This window comes from Falco punctatus (genome assembly GCF_963210335.1).
Source record: "Falco punctatus genome assembly, chromosome: 4".
NCBI lineage: Eukaryota > Metazoa > Chordata > Aves > Falconiformes > Falconidae > Falco > Falco punctatus.
The window spans coordinates 2,627,108-2,641,426 of record NC_137583.1 but is presented as its reverse complement, the minus strand read 5'-3'; the positions used below and the strand labels follow the sequence as shown (position 1 = coordinate 2,641,426).

The window sequence follows — 14,319 nt, the reverse complement described above, 5'->3', positions numbered from 1 at the left end:
CTTAAAACTGCACAGCCTTACTTCCAGTATTTCCTAATAATCAAATACTTGACTTTGCAACTTTTAAGGTCGTTTTGTCTCCATAGTAAAAACAATACATATAAAGTCCATCTGCCTGGTTTATTTATCCCTCAATATTAAGAAATCAGCTTAGCATTTTGACACCTATATCCCATTTACTTCTCTCAACCGAAACCAAAGTCAGTGGTTTTGGGGCAAAACCAGATGAAAAGCTCATGCGACTATAAACAAAAAGCAATTTTCACACGGCCTTTTATGAACCAAACAGAAATGAGCAAGTCTGGCACAACTCGATGTTCTACAAGACATGTACAAAGGCCCTAGTTCTGAGAGGTGCAGAAGGTCTCTGGGTACTGAGCACTGCAGGATCAGTCTCAACTTCCTAATGACTTTTCATAGGGTAGTGGGGATTAACCACAACGTGACTCCTGCAGTCATTTGCAGCCTGAATGAAACAGGAAAACTCTCCTTGACTTTGCAAGGAAAGGGATTGTGCCTTTTCCTTTTTGCTGAGAACAGCCCCTTTTCTTTTTCCCTAGACAAAAAAAATGTTTTTTTCTCACTATGCTTTTCTTGGAAATGCTAAGGAGGTGTCACCCCCTCAAGAGAATGACAGGCCAACAAGTTAGACCTTCTTTAACAGAGGACTAAATTGTTGTTACACAGCCAATAAAAAAAACCTATTGAGGTGGAATCAACCACAAAACCATGGGTCCTCTGTCTGTCCAGCTCCCTTCCCAGGCACTAGAAACCTCAAATTCCTGACCATGGTGACAGACTGGAGTAGCAGCCAAAAGAGCCCACAGACATAGCTGCTGCCCCCTGTACCTGCCAGACAATTTCCTCTCCTAGGAAAGCATCAGAACAACGGAGCAGAGTATCTTCTCCTCGCTATTCTGTTTCCCAGGCTATAAATATAGCCTCATCCATGGCCACAGCTCTTTCATGGGACTGCTTTAAATACATCCAAAATTGTCAACACCTCTGTTGCTATTAACAGTTTAAAGTTTGGACACTAGAAAATCCATGTGCCATACCCAGAAATTAGGATTACTATTTTTTTCTTAGAAAATCATTAATCAAGCTATATGATAAGGATGAGAGAAACACCATAAATGGTAGTTAACTTGACAGTCTCTGAATGCTGGGCACCGTTATGAAATGAAAAGTGAAGTTTCAGGCTCTTACCTGTCATTATTTCAGAGAAGCATAGACAGGTTTGGGCTTAAAGATCACCAAGTTCTACCCCCCCACCACGGACAGGGACACCTCCCACCAGCCCAGGTTGCTCCAAGCCCCGTCCAGCCTGGCCTTGAACACTGCTGGGGACGGGATATCCACAGCTTCTCTGGGCAACCCGTTCCAGTATCTTGCCACCCTCACAGTAAATAATTCCTTCCTAACATCTAATCTAGATCTATTCTCTTTCATCTTAAAACCATTCCAGCTTGTCCTATCACTACACACCCTTGTAAAAAGCCCCTCCCTTGGATTTGGCATTACAATTTGAAGAAAAAGTGAATTTCAGTTAATTCAACTGCTTACCTTAAAAACTGCATATGCAGATGGAATGTGAAACTTCTCAAGGCTATGGCTTGCAATGTCTTTGTAAGCAAGGTAAGAAATCCTTAACCTCCTAATTTTTCCCAGAGTTGTCAACAGTGGCAAGTCCGCTAACTCAAATGAAGTCTTAAAACCAACAGGGACAGACATTTCTAAGCAGGAAAAGAAGTAAAGAGGCCCCAAACTCCCAGATGTTGCCTGCTGCTCCTCCAGCAGGATCAGACCATTTTCACTGTATAGCTATAGGTAAGTATATGAATTATAGGCTCAAAAATTATATTAAGTTTTAAGGTCCTTGAACATACAATGAGATTCTCCTGAATGTACCAAAAGGAAAATAGGACCTACTGCAGTACTTACCTCTAATGTCTCCTTTTTCTTTTTTTTTTAAACAAACCAACAAACAATAAATAGGCCTTCACTGTCTGTGTAAGCCAGCTATCAAAGCTTGTAGAGAATGTTGCATTATCAGAGGAAGTGCGCATATACTTGCTTGTGTAGCAAGGAAACAGTATCCTCTGCAGAGACCTGAAGAAAGGTAAGTAGTCTGCATGCCAGAAAAGCTCCATAGTACTGCAAAGTTATCTTCCCAGTCATAACTGCAAGTTGGGCAAGTTGCTGTCTGACTTCAGCAATGGGTTTAGGAGTAGCCAAAGCCACAGAACCAATAAAAGCTAGAAATGTATCAGAGAGACTGAAGCCTTTATTTGCAGTCCTCAAACCAACTGAGGATTTTGATTTGCTTCCAGTCACAAATAAACAAAGGCTGAGCCTTCTAGCCTAGATGATGGAAAAGACCTAGTAGTACTAGTTAAATGGGGAGAAAAAGCAGACAGAAAGAGATTCTTTCTCAAAGCCAGCAGACATCCTTCTGAGCCTGGTGTATTCATTTACTCCCACGTGCCTGAACAAAACCAAATCCAGCTTGTGCCCCTGCTACTAACCTTTGCTGATATTTACATAATACCAGTCTAGTCTGGTGCATGATACATAGCAACCTGTATAGCCCTCAGCGTTATTAACTCTTAGACTGAGGGCACTAGGCTTGAAAGAAACACATAGCACTGCTAAAACGTGCATTTGTGTAAATACTGAGTCTTCCCCAAGCATTTTTATTGGGTTTTGGGTTTTCATAAATTAAAAAAAATTGCAGATATTGTGAATACTCTAAAAGGCTGCGGTAATGTGATATGATTATCAAAAGCAAGATAGAACATCAGGCTGACAGTTTACAAATGCAGTATTTAGTTCCACATGTAAATGAGATCATATGCAGTAAGCAAATAGGATCACTATTCACAATAATTGCCACTCCAATAACATCTACTCTTGAGATGATATGTATAACAGAAAAAAACAACACCCACACACAAAAAAAAACAAAACAAAAACCAAAACCCCAACCAAAAACACAAACCCCAAACTTTTTCCCCCAGATGACCCCTTACACAATAAATGGGCTTTAAGTGGCCACAACTTTGAGAAACTTCAATTGCAGACTTGACACTGCAGAGCAAAGCGTAAATGTTTTGAATGGTGTGGCTGTTCAGAAGAAATTTAAGAGCCTCCCCCTTCCCTTCACGGGCATCTACTTAATTAATTGTAAGGAACCTGGTCGTTATGCAAATGAATTCAGTCTTGTGATTGGACTGAAGATTCTCACACACTATCCACATGAGCTATGAAAATACCAAGAAGTATCTGCTCTGTGCAGACTACCCCATCAATTTTCCTTTTACTATTTGTTTCAAAAAGTGTCTTACAATAAATGACCCCAGAATTTATAAAGGAATAAAGCAACATGATGTGAACAAGACCTCTGGCTAAGTGAAATAACATCTACAGACTATAAGATTACTTGCTGGACAAATTAACTAGTTTAGTAATACATTTACTTCCTATTAACTACTCTGATCTGCACTGCATAATCTATACACAAAGAACTCTACTGTGCATTTGTCTAATATATTTAAGATATATAACTTCATTATAAACTTCTGTTCATTCCAATTAGTTATTTTAATGTAAAATCAGTCCTGATATTTAATAAAGCTCATTGTTCCACCTCTAAACTAGTTTGTTATGTCTATTTTGAATTTTGAAGCCATGTAACGTCATATCTACTTAAATTTTAACAAGGCAAATATCTTCCTCAGGAGGAAGAGAGTTTATCCATTTTCCAAGTGTGAAAAGCTATGCAACTTCAGTTTTGCTTAGACAGGGAAAGTAGTTAAGTTCAATGTTTTAAGCCATTTTGGCCAGTACGCTGTTAGGATTATGGAAAGTTTGTCCACAACACAACAAAGAAGTTTCAAATAAATAACTTTATTTATCTTCTCTCAGGTTTTGTGATTTTAAAAGTTCTGGAGCATGTCTTTTCAACTTTGTATACACAAGACTGTAAAACAAGTTATAGAAAAGGCTAAATCTGATTAGCTCTTCCAGTTTCATAATTCATTCCTAACTCAACCAAAATCAGGTAGGCAAATATTTTGTCCAAAATTTGAAGGATTTAAAGCCCACTGTGACTGGAATCCAAGTTCAACTATAGAATCTTTTTTTAGCTTCATTTTTAGAGAATTCTGAGAAGGGGACATGCTTAAAATGCACCCATGTGTGCATCAAAATAGCACTGACACGGGTACTTGGACAGTCTAAATATAAGCACTAACAAAAAAAACCAAAGTCCTAAAAACATGAGAATATAAAACTTAGTCTGCACCCTCCATATAATTCAACTGAATGTTGCCTGTTTCTCTGGATAACTGGAGTTACCATTAATTGCTGAGTTTTTAATATTGATGAATACACAAAGAAGCACAGCTAATAAACAAGGCCAGTACTGGAGAAAATACTTTGTTAATTTACTCTAATTATATGAAATCTTTGTTTTGGTTACCCCAAAGAACCGTAAGATCTCTTTGTTAAAATTATGAAGTCACAGCAATAAGAGATGCCACCTAAGAAATTCTTGTTTATTCTGTAATATTAACTGGGAAATGGGTAGAGCAGGTATATTTTGATTTGATGTGTTAGGTGTTACGATTATTGAGAATTTTAAGAGAAAATAAAATTACAATTTTAACCACATAATGTATGCATTTTCATGCCTTGTTCAGATTTATTTTGGCTTGGGGGGGGGGGGGGGGGGGGCAGGGGTGTGTGTATTTTTAAATAAAACATTATTTACTGAAGCAACAACTACCACCCATGAAGGCTAATGTAACTGATGTAGCAACAAAAAGAGGTTCAGAGGCAAAGACAATAGCATATGCTAACATTCAAGAAAAATATGTCAATGTAGAGTTGTCCCTTCAAGCACAGTCTTTATTTATGGCCCTTTCAAAGTGTAGCTAATGCTGTCCCAAACATAAAACAGAGCTCTGAACATACAGCCTCAGAATAAGGCTCTATCTTAATAATAAAACTAACAAGATTAGACTGGGCCTGCAAGAAATTTTAGTAAGCCAGAATTTTGTAACATACTTTGAATTGTGAGATGACTTAGTATTTAAAGTAACATTCCATTTCCATGACTGTCTTAACACACACTACACCCTGCAAGGCACAAATACGTGACTACACATGCACCAATTTAAATATTTATAGTAAGAAAAAATATGTGTCACCACAAAAGCAGACTGTATTTTGTAGACATATAATTGTCTTCTATTACTCTAACTGGAAATCTGAATCAAGGAGATGAGACAGTTAAACTCTCCTATTATTATACCTGAATAACTAACACATAGTCCTTTAAATCATAATGAGATACAGAAGTCAAAGTATTAGTTAGCTCAAGCAAGGATGAAGGTGCAACTCTCAAGCTCTTTAAAAGAAACATCCTGGGAAAAAAACCAAGAAATATTTAAAATCATCCTTTTCCTTTCACCTCTGCTTCCTCATTAGTATGAGTTTGAGGTTCTTCCCTCCAGCAGCAGGAGCCAAGCTCCTAAGTGGCACACTTTGTTCTATGTTCTTTCAGGATATGGAATTCCTTTCCTTGTACCCTCTAAAAAACAAAAAGAGTTAAAACTCTCATCCTGACTCTCTTTGGCTGTATGAGAAAATTCCCAGTTGAACTCATATCACTAAGTGCTATAGGGTTACAAGGTACCTAATCATGTGTAAATGATCAAATATTGGAAGATAACTTATAGTCTGGTCAAAAATAAATTTTATCTGCACTTACTCCCAGAATTCCATCACTGGAGAAGTGGCATTTTGTAAAGAGACTTGACTGCAGTTGCTCATATTAAGTTTTTGAAATTCCACACAGTTTTCTATAAAAGAACAAAAACAGAGTTTGCTATATTGACATGCAAGTACATTTCCTCTTGTCCATCATGTAAAGCTACTATTCTATAATACATTTTCTCTCTGTGGTTAAAGGATTTCTAGGTATGCTAAAATGCCACACCTCCCTCTGTAACACTAATTTGATCACCAGGATCCCAGGCCTATCCCATCCTACCCATGCAGTATGCTACATTCTGCTACAACGCTTGCGTTGCAATGGCAAGGACCCATAAAACATCTGAGGCAGAAGAAAGATGCTTTGAAAAACCAAAGCGATTGGGAATTACAACATACTCCTACTCCAACTGCTGGTTCAATGGCCAATGGTAACAATTGGCTCTTGAAACACTGCCAGCAACAAGTTCCCGCTTTGCCTTAATATGGCAAGTGAATAGTCACTCTGGCTTATTTTTATTATCTCCAATACAGAGAAAGGAGGTCAAGGCAGCTCAGCATTGTCGAGTTGACACTTACTATTTGAACAGCGATCAACATTGACTAAGCTGCTTTGCAGGGTTGCCAAAATTGATACTGAAGCCTTCCACATCTATTGGGCCCACGGCTAGCTCCCTGACATAACCTAAACTGCAAGATTTCAAATAGCTTTAGTTTGCTCAAAGAACACAATAATGACCAGTTATTTTTATTTGCTGGTTTTTTATAAAGCCATGAAAGACAGGACAACTGGTACATGATTTGAAATCAGACAGTAATATAGGAAACAAATGCAAAGACTTCAGGAATGCGGAAATAAGGGCATCAGTATGTATTCCTCCCCATAGATGTTTGTGATCTTCACATGCAGCAAGTAGAGCAGATAAAAATATCAATCAGGACAGATGCAGAGCCCTGTACTGCAAAACCTTATGAATACACACCTCATCTTTCATGTAACAGGCTACTTTGCATGCAGTAAGGATTATTTATGTGGCTAAATTTTCAGAAGTAGCTTGATGAACATTATCCCTCAACATCTGGCATTAAAAAAAGTGAATCCGAAGTTCCACATTTAATACTTTCCATTTAAACTCCTCCTGATTTCATTAGAGTGAAAAAGCAAGATTGTAACCTGTCATCAGGTCATCAGCTCGTCAGTAGAATTGACTTTATTCCAGGAGAATAGATATGATTGCCAATGACAGTCTTAGGATTTAGCCAGAATATCTTAAAAAATTAACAAGATCCGAAGTCTTCTGCTATCTGACATTGTATTTTGCAGGAACAAATGCTTATACAATGACTGAAAACAAAAAGGTGTGAATAAGTCTTCACTCCAGGATTCCTTTATCATGGTGCAGTGTGATGCGATTGGCCCATTTCCACAGATTTTCTACCAGAACAGGTTTTTTTCTGATGATTTAATATATTAACCAACCACTTGGAAGTATTTGTACAGCAATAATCTCTACTGAGGTCATCATACCTGTATTCCATTCATGCCCACAGGTAGCCCAAGGAAGCTCTGTAGTAAAGCAGTTAAACAAATAGAAGATAGCCCATGCTAAAATGATGATGTAATATACATTTAGATGTGCCTCTATAACTTGGGTAGCATATCCAATGCCTAGAGATAAAAAAGAAGTGAGACAAATAGAAAACAGTTACTTTTCAGGTACTTTAAAAACCAATGCTTACCACTTTATCTTAACTTCAATTTTGATACAATTTATTTTATTTTACTTCAAATTGAATGCATTCTTCTGCAGTAGAACACAGAACTGTTACCTTCAAATAGAGGGCAAACTTTCCTCCAGCATGTAATGCCTCCTTCACTTGTAAACTGCCCCAAGGCCGTCTCCAAAAAAAATACTGGTATTCCACAGCAAATAAAAAAAACCACATATGGAATGAGGAAAGCACCTACAAGTAAACATTGAGGGGGTATTAGTTACAGTGAATACAGTTCCTTGACAGCATAGTGAGAAATTAATTTTCTTAATAAAGTAAGGATCACCTATTAGCCACCACTCAGGCATGATGCTGAAAGTGCAGAAAGTGTTTACTCCTTGCCCCAATTATCAAAAGTTAACCTGTAAGCCAGTGTCTTGTACAAAAAAAGATCAGACCAAAGTTCCTCAGTATAGACTAAAGTCTGTTCATGTGTGTCTCAAACACAGAAAAGACCAGTGTTGCTCAGCCACATAGCTCCTCTGTGATCGTCACCAAGTCAGTCTACACGATCTTCTCTTCCTTGCCTTTCTCAGGAAAGCAGGGATGAAGAAGCATTGTGGAAATTAAAACCAAGAAGTCCTTTGTATGTTATTTGGGTAAGCCTGATGATAAGAATCACTGAAAGGGAATGATGAAGTAAACTTCAGAATTACTTACAAGAACAGGAAAGCAGGGCTTGGCCTTATCAGCTAGAAATATTAATATGAAATTGTAGCAAAATAAGACAGCATCAACATTTTTGTTAGATGCTGACAGTAAACTCCAGCATAGACACTGAATAGTACAATTCAGTGCTGAAGCATTGTATACAACAACAACAAATAATCCTTTTTTATCGATTAACACACAGTAGTAGTATTGTATTATTTAACGATTAATAGTGTTATTAGGTATGGCACCTAAAAAAACATGGCTGTGAAGTATGCCAAAGCAATGAGAGAAGGTACATATGTTAGGCATAATGTCACTTGCTAATAACGTAGATTTGGGGTATTCCGTTTAGAATTGAACCTAAATAATAACGAATAAAATACAGCCTTTTGACTACACAGAGAATCTGTTAACATATAAGGATTTGGTTTTCCTCATTCCCCCCAAATCCTCAGACTTTCTGATGAGTCAAAGGATGAGGTGGAAAGCAAGCAACTAAACCAATTGGTTTAGACTGAAACAAGGAAATAAATAAATAAATACTGAGAAGAAAGCAGAAAATAACTCATTCTGCCATTTTTACTTACACCAAGAAAGTTTTGCTGGTTTAACCAGGCAGACTAGCACAGCAAAGTGCTGTACAGAATAATTTACCTGAAATTGGATGAAAATTACAGTGTTAACTGCCTAAGTTATGAGAATAAAGCTTAGTACAACATATAAAATGTTTGTATCCAGGCCTCAACCTACTTGCTCACAAACAAATAATCCCACACCACTAAATAACTTCATTTAAAGCTCCCATGAAATGACGTAAGCATCCCATCATTCATTCCATTTTAAATCAACACAAGTTACGCTAAACACATGAAAGTTTTGGTGGATGCATTTTCTCCTAGGAAGATGTGTTTTACAATGGTGTCCATCACTGCATACATTGATCAGTTCTTTATGGCACTAGCAATAGTAGCATTTTCTTCCTTCAACAGGAGTCCTGAAGGTCAATTTGATCATTTATGAACGGCACCTTAATAGCTACCTCTCCAATATTAAATCTCCATCAGAATAGTAACTATGAACAAAGTGTTTCTGAATATACTTCAGGAAAATTTCTACAACTACAAGGCAAACAGGCATCCTGTTCATAATGTTTGCTAAAAAAAAGGCAACAAAAAAACCACACCAAAACCCAAACACCAGAACACACCCACAACCTGCAACAATCAGGTTTATGCAATTATTATGCTTTAGGCACTTTGATTAGAAAGGTGAGACAACTAAACACAGCTGCTTTGACTTGAAGTTTCTGTCTTCAGACCCAGCACATCAAAAGAGATCTCTTCACGAGTAGTGTCTTCCTTCAGCTAGGCAGTTTGCCTATAGATGAATCTCAGCTGCATCTCAAGCAACACAAGTGGATTTCACAAAGAATGGAATCCTTGCATCTAAAACATGCTTTCTCTGCATGATTTGCTGTGCAAACGGTTCAAACAAAATCTTAAATGCTGGGTGAACTGCTGACCAGTATCAAATCCCGCCTGGCCTGCTCATGCAAACAACCATTGCAAGTTAAGCATGGCAACTTGTTGAAATTACTAGCTTTAACTATTTTTCCAACACTGTTCTACAACAGGTATACATCACGAAAATTAGAGGACACCAGGTTTCCCAGCTTGGAAAGAGACCATATGCCAAGATATACCTAATTCCAAGCATGCAAAGAAATTAATTTTCCTAAAAAGACCCATTAAATATCCATAAGAACAAAGTAAATTTATAGAAGCTTATGCCTACACTACCTGTTATGACTTGGAGTAAGTACCAGAGAGACATCAGACCTCAGGAGTTCCATACTACTGCTTCTAGGTTTGTTCTGTATCTAGCAAGTTAGGAAATAACTAGCTCATATCTTACCATTGTCTTCACTTACCACACACTAAGTAGTTTTCAGTATTTACATCTGATGTATCAAACAAGTCCAACCCTGGTCTAATTCCAGCAGGGTGTTCCAGAGAGTTACAAAAACGCGGGTCATAGACCAAGTCTTCACTAAATAAAGTTGAAGTCAATGGCAAATTTCCCACGGTGCCAGGACATGACCAAATAAACCATACACACATTAATTCTATTCTTAAGGAATAGAGTGGTGATTAAGTATGATATTTAAGTAATTACTTTTTCACCAAATCACCAAAAAAAAAAATTTTAGAAATTTTTTTCCACTTAATGTTATAGCCTTAAAAATTATAGCTTCACATTTTGACAACCTAGCATATTTATATGCAAATGGGCATATAAAGGTTACTGTACGAACAAGGAAATCTTCATTATATACTGAAAAAATATTTCTATCTTTTTCTCTGCCAAAATTTCTCTGTGAAAGCTTTGACAATCAACAAGAAACTGTTCTGCATATCATATCCAGCATATTAATATTTATGTACTAACAGCAGTACTTGGTAGCATCATTCTGAAAACAGGTGAATTCTTGTCATCTTAGTTTTGCCAAAGCACAGCTATGCAATGAAAGGAGCCACAAACCATAAACAGATCTTCCACAGCAGTATTAGCCTTACAGAACCAGCAGACAAACTGGGCCAAAACTGCCCGAGTTCAGACAACCATGCCTAGTTTTTGAGGAACAAGGGAAAGATGTTTGACACAGAACTGTTAGCCCGCAAGCCCATTAGAGAACAGATCTTTGCATATCAGCCACTGAAAATACTGATTTTCTCCCAACCCATACACTGATACTAACACTTATTCAGGCCTTAAGGGAGGAGAACGTTGAATCCAGTCCACAGAATTCTAAACCAAATTTTTTATTTACTTTTCTTTCCTCCCCTCACTGCTTTGCAAATCACCGCTGATATGCTTATTCTTAACCATCACATACCTTTCATTGTGTATGCATAACTATAACCAATACATGCCACATGTTACACTTTTGTAGAAGTTAAGTCTGCTCTTTCTCTCTCAAATAACATTTGTATTCTAAATTTTATGGTGCTTTCTCTCTTCTTTGAGTAACAGGCAGCTTTTACATCTTCCCCTACCTCACTGTAGTGATTTAGGAAGAAATAAGAAAAAAAGTATGGTTGAATTAAAGAAATTTTCACATGACAAAGAAATGAAAGTATTTTTTGTAGCAGTATCAAAACCAACATTCATCCTCTCCAAAGTACACCATTGTGAAAAATAAACTGCTCCATTATTTTCTACATCAGACAAACTTATTAAAGTATGCTTGGGTCTATATTCATATGCAGAAGAAAACACACTACTACTATGATAGAACACTGGCTCCTTCCACATCAAAAATCTTAGAGAAAAAAAAGATGTAAATTTACTAACATAAAAGAAACTTGTGAAAGTAAGTCACACAATATTTGGGAGGAGAAAGAAAGAGAAACAAAACAATTTTTTCTTACTTGTCAGATGCTTAATACTGCTCTATCCACATATACACTGAAATCCTGAACACATATCTCTTATTCATTCAAGAAATCACTGTAAAACATTCTTAACTGTTTATTTCCCACATGTTTATAGCAAGCTGTAAATCAACATATGATGATGCCATCTTACCTCCTCCATTCTTGTAGCAAAGATATGGGAATCTCCAAACATTTCCCAACCCAATAATCTCCCCTGCCACAGAAAGCACAAATTCAACCTTATTGTTCCAGTGGCCTCTTTCATGAACTTTCTTATCATTACTGTGGACGAGGTTGGTACTTGAGGCTTCTGGGTCCAAAGCATCGTCGGGCTTGCCATTAATTATAGGAATAGTCTTTTCAGCTGTCATGACTGTTCAGCCTAGGGGAGAACAAAAGAAAAACATACAGATGTTTTGAGCCACTTGTTAGTAATAACCTTCAATGACTAAAGAAGCTCTGCAGCCTATTGTTGGCTTATTACCTATGTAAATTTGCAGGTGAAAGTGAAGGAGGCAACTCTGTAAGGCTGGAAAAGTTGTAAAAGAAAAAAGGAAAAGGAAGTATGAAAAAAATTTACAAGGTTATGGATAGGGAGGGAAGGAGACGAAGATTTCCAAGTGAAGACAGGTAACTTAGTAGAATGACGTTGTTTTAAGGAGCAGATAGTGAAGCCTTTCAAAAATCCCTCCCCAAGCCAGGATCCCAGCTTGACCAACCTACCAGAGGGCAGCGATCAGCTGCACCTTCCAGGCACACAACTGAGAGCAGAAGAAAGGGATGTGGAGAAAGGGGCCTGAATGGTTCTGCCCTGCCTGGAGGACTAGGGGAGCTGCCAGACTACTCACCCAGGGCTCTGCCAGTGCCTGCGCGGCTGGGCGAGGGACAGGGTCTGTGGCTCAGTGCCGGGCTCCCAGCGGACCTCCCCGCGCTCCGCTCCTCGCTCCTCGCACGGGAGGCGCGGGGCAGGGCAGGCGCCGGCGGGCAGCGGCCGCGGCGGGCAGGGGGAGGCGGGATACCGCGGGCAGCGGTAGGAGAGCAGGAGCCGGGAAGCGTCGTCCTGGTCTGCGGCTGCTGCCCTGCCGGCCGGCGGGGACAGGATGCTCCCCGCCTTGCGAAGCCGGAATTTGCAAATGCTCAGCCTTCCCCGGCGCGATGGTATAACACCGCCTCCCCCCTCCGCCCACCTCAGGCTGTCCCGCCAGCTCCCCCCTCCTCCTCCTCCACCCAGCATCACCGCCCGAGCCGCCCCCGCCCCGCGCCAGGCAACCAGGGCCAAGCACCGGGCGGTCCCCAGCCCCGCTCCTCGCACCCCCGCGGCTCCCCGCGACACGAGGGGGAGGCGACCTGCCAGCGGCTGGCGGAGGGCCGGCGGCGGCGGCGGCTGGGGATGGCTGCGCACCTGCCGCCCGCCCTGCTGCAGTGCCCGCCGCGGCGGGAGCCCGGCCCCGCGCCTGCCCGCCGCTCCCCCGCGCTGCTTGGGGGGCCGGGGCGCTCGCGGGGGGGGGGGGGGGGGGGGGCGCTCCGGGGGAGGGGGGGGGGGAGCCGGGGCTCTCGTGGGGCTGCAGCAAGGTCGGGCCTGGCAAGTCAAAGAAAGGAACCTGGCGAAAACATGACGTTAACTTCAGCCTGAAAGGGGGACGGGGACACGGGGACGCGGGCGGGGATGTGAGGGGAATAAAGAAAATGGGGGGGGGGAACAACAACATTTGGAAAGCGTGGAAACAATGTGGGCGCTTTCGAGTTACACTGGGAAAATGCAGAAACGGCCCACGTGGGCATTTCTAACTGCAGTTTTGCACAAAATTCAAGCTAAATAATTGTAAAATAGAAGCAAGAATAGGAGAAAAACAATACAAACTGTTTCCCGTTGAACAAAGTATTTCAAACACAGATTCTTTTTTCCATTTAATATAATACCCCCCTTTCTTCCTTTTTTTTTTTTTTTTTTTTTTTTTTTTTTTTTTTTTGTAGGTCAGTCATATCCACCCTGTGTTTCTCAACCTAAACTAAATACCTCTTCCATTATTCATCTCTGCAGCTTCTCCCTGGCAAATGGCAAGACCCAACTCAGGTTTTAGCTTCAAATCTTCCCTTGGACCCAAACTCCCCATTGCAGCTATGATCACGAGTGTTTTGCTCTGCAGCTACAGGAGATGTGCTGGGGAACAGTGTCTCCTAAATCCTGGATTACATTTAAGTGTGCTGGAGAATGATGTCCCAGAGACAGCATAGCATGCCCTTCCGTGTGAATTCACGCTCTCTTGCCCTCCAGCTCCATGGACTTCTCACACTTCCAGGAAAACTGTAATCCAGTGCTTACAGAAGACAATGGAAAGATGCCCATGGATAGATTTTACATTAACTTTAGCTGCCTTTGGAAGCTAGAGCCTGATCAAACCCTGCTTATACATGTAGCCTCAGTGTGTTTACACATTGAAGCTCCTACTGCAGTTAAAGTTTTTTAGAATTCTGCTTTTAAATCATGCATGCCGCAAGAGTGGGTGTGGGGGCCTCACCCTACATTCTCTGTCAACTATATATTCACATGAAGAGTTGCACCTAACAGGTGCAGGACAATGTCCTTTCTTATTGATACCAACATATATAGCGTCAGTCAAACCTATGTTGTGAAACAAAAAACTGGCAGTGTTAAAATGATGATAAAACTGCAGAA

The 14,319-nt window shown here is 40.0% G+C and overlaps 1 protein-coding gene across 2 annotated transcripts in view; it reads right to left on the bottom strand.

Moving 5' to 3' along the window:
• Positions 1-13,141, bottom strand: part of SLC6A11 (solute carrier family 6 member 11) — a 133,387-nt gene extending 120,246 nt beyond the window's left edge. Inside the window, exons 1-5 of one of the 2 annotated variants that reach the window (XM_080386163.1) lie at positions 12,491-13,141; positions 11,794-12,024; positions 7,609-7,743; positions 7,307-7,447; positions 5,777-5,867 (exon numbers count right to left, since the gene is read on the bottom strand). In XM_080386163.1, the coding sequence (XP_080242289.1) occupies positions 5,777-5,867; positions 7,307-7,447; positions 7,609-7,743; positions 11,794-12,013 (587 nt within the window). In that variant the 5' untranslated portion in view covers positions 12,014-12,024; positions 12,491-13,141. Of the gene's footprint in view, positions 1-5,776; positions 5,868-7,306; positions 7,448-7,608; positions 7,744-11,793 lie in introns of both variants that reach the window. The other variant, XM_080386162.1, reaches the window with a different exon arrangement.
• Between the last annotated feature and the right edge of the window lie 1,178 nt (positions 13,142-14,319).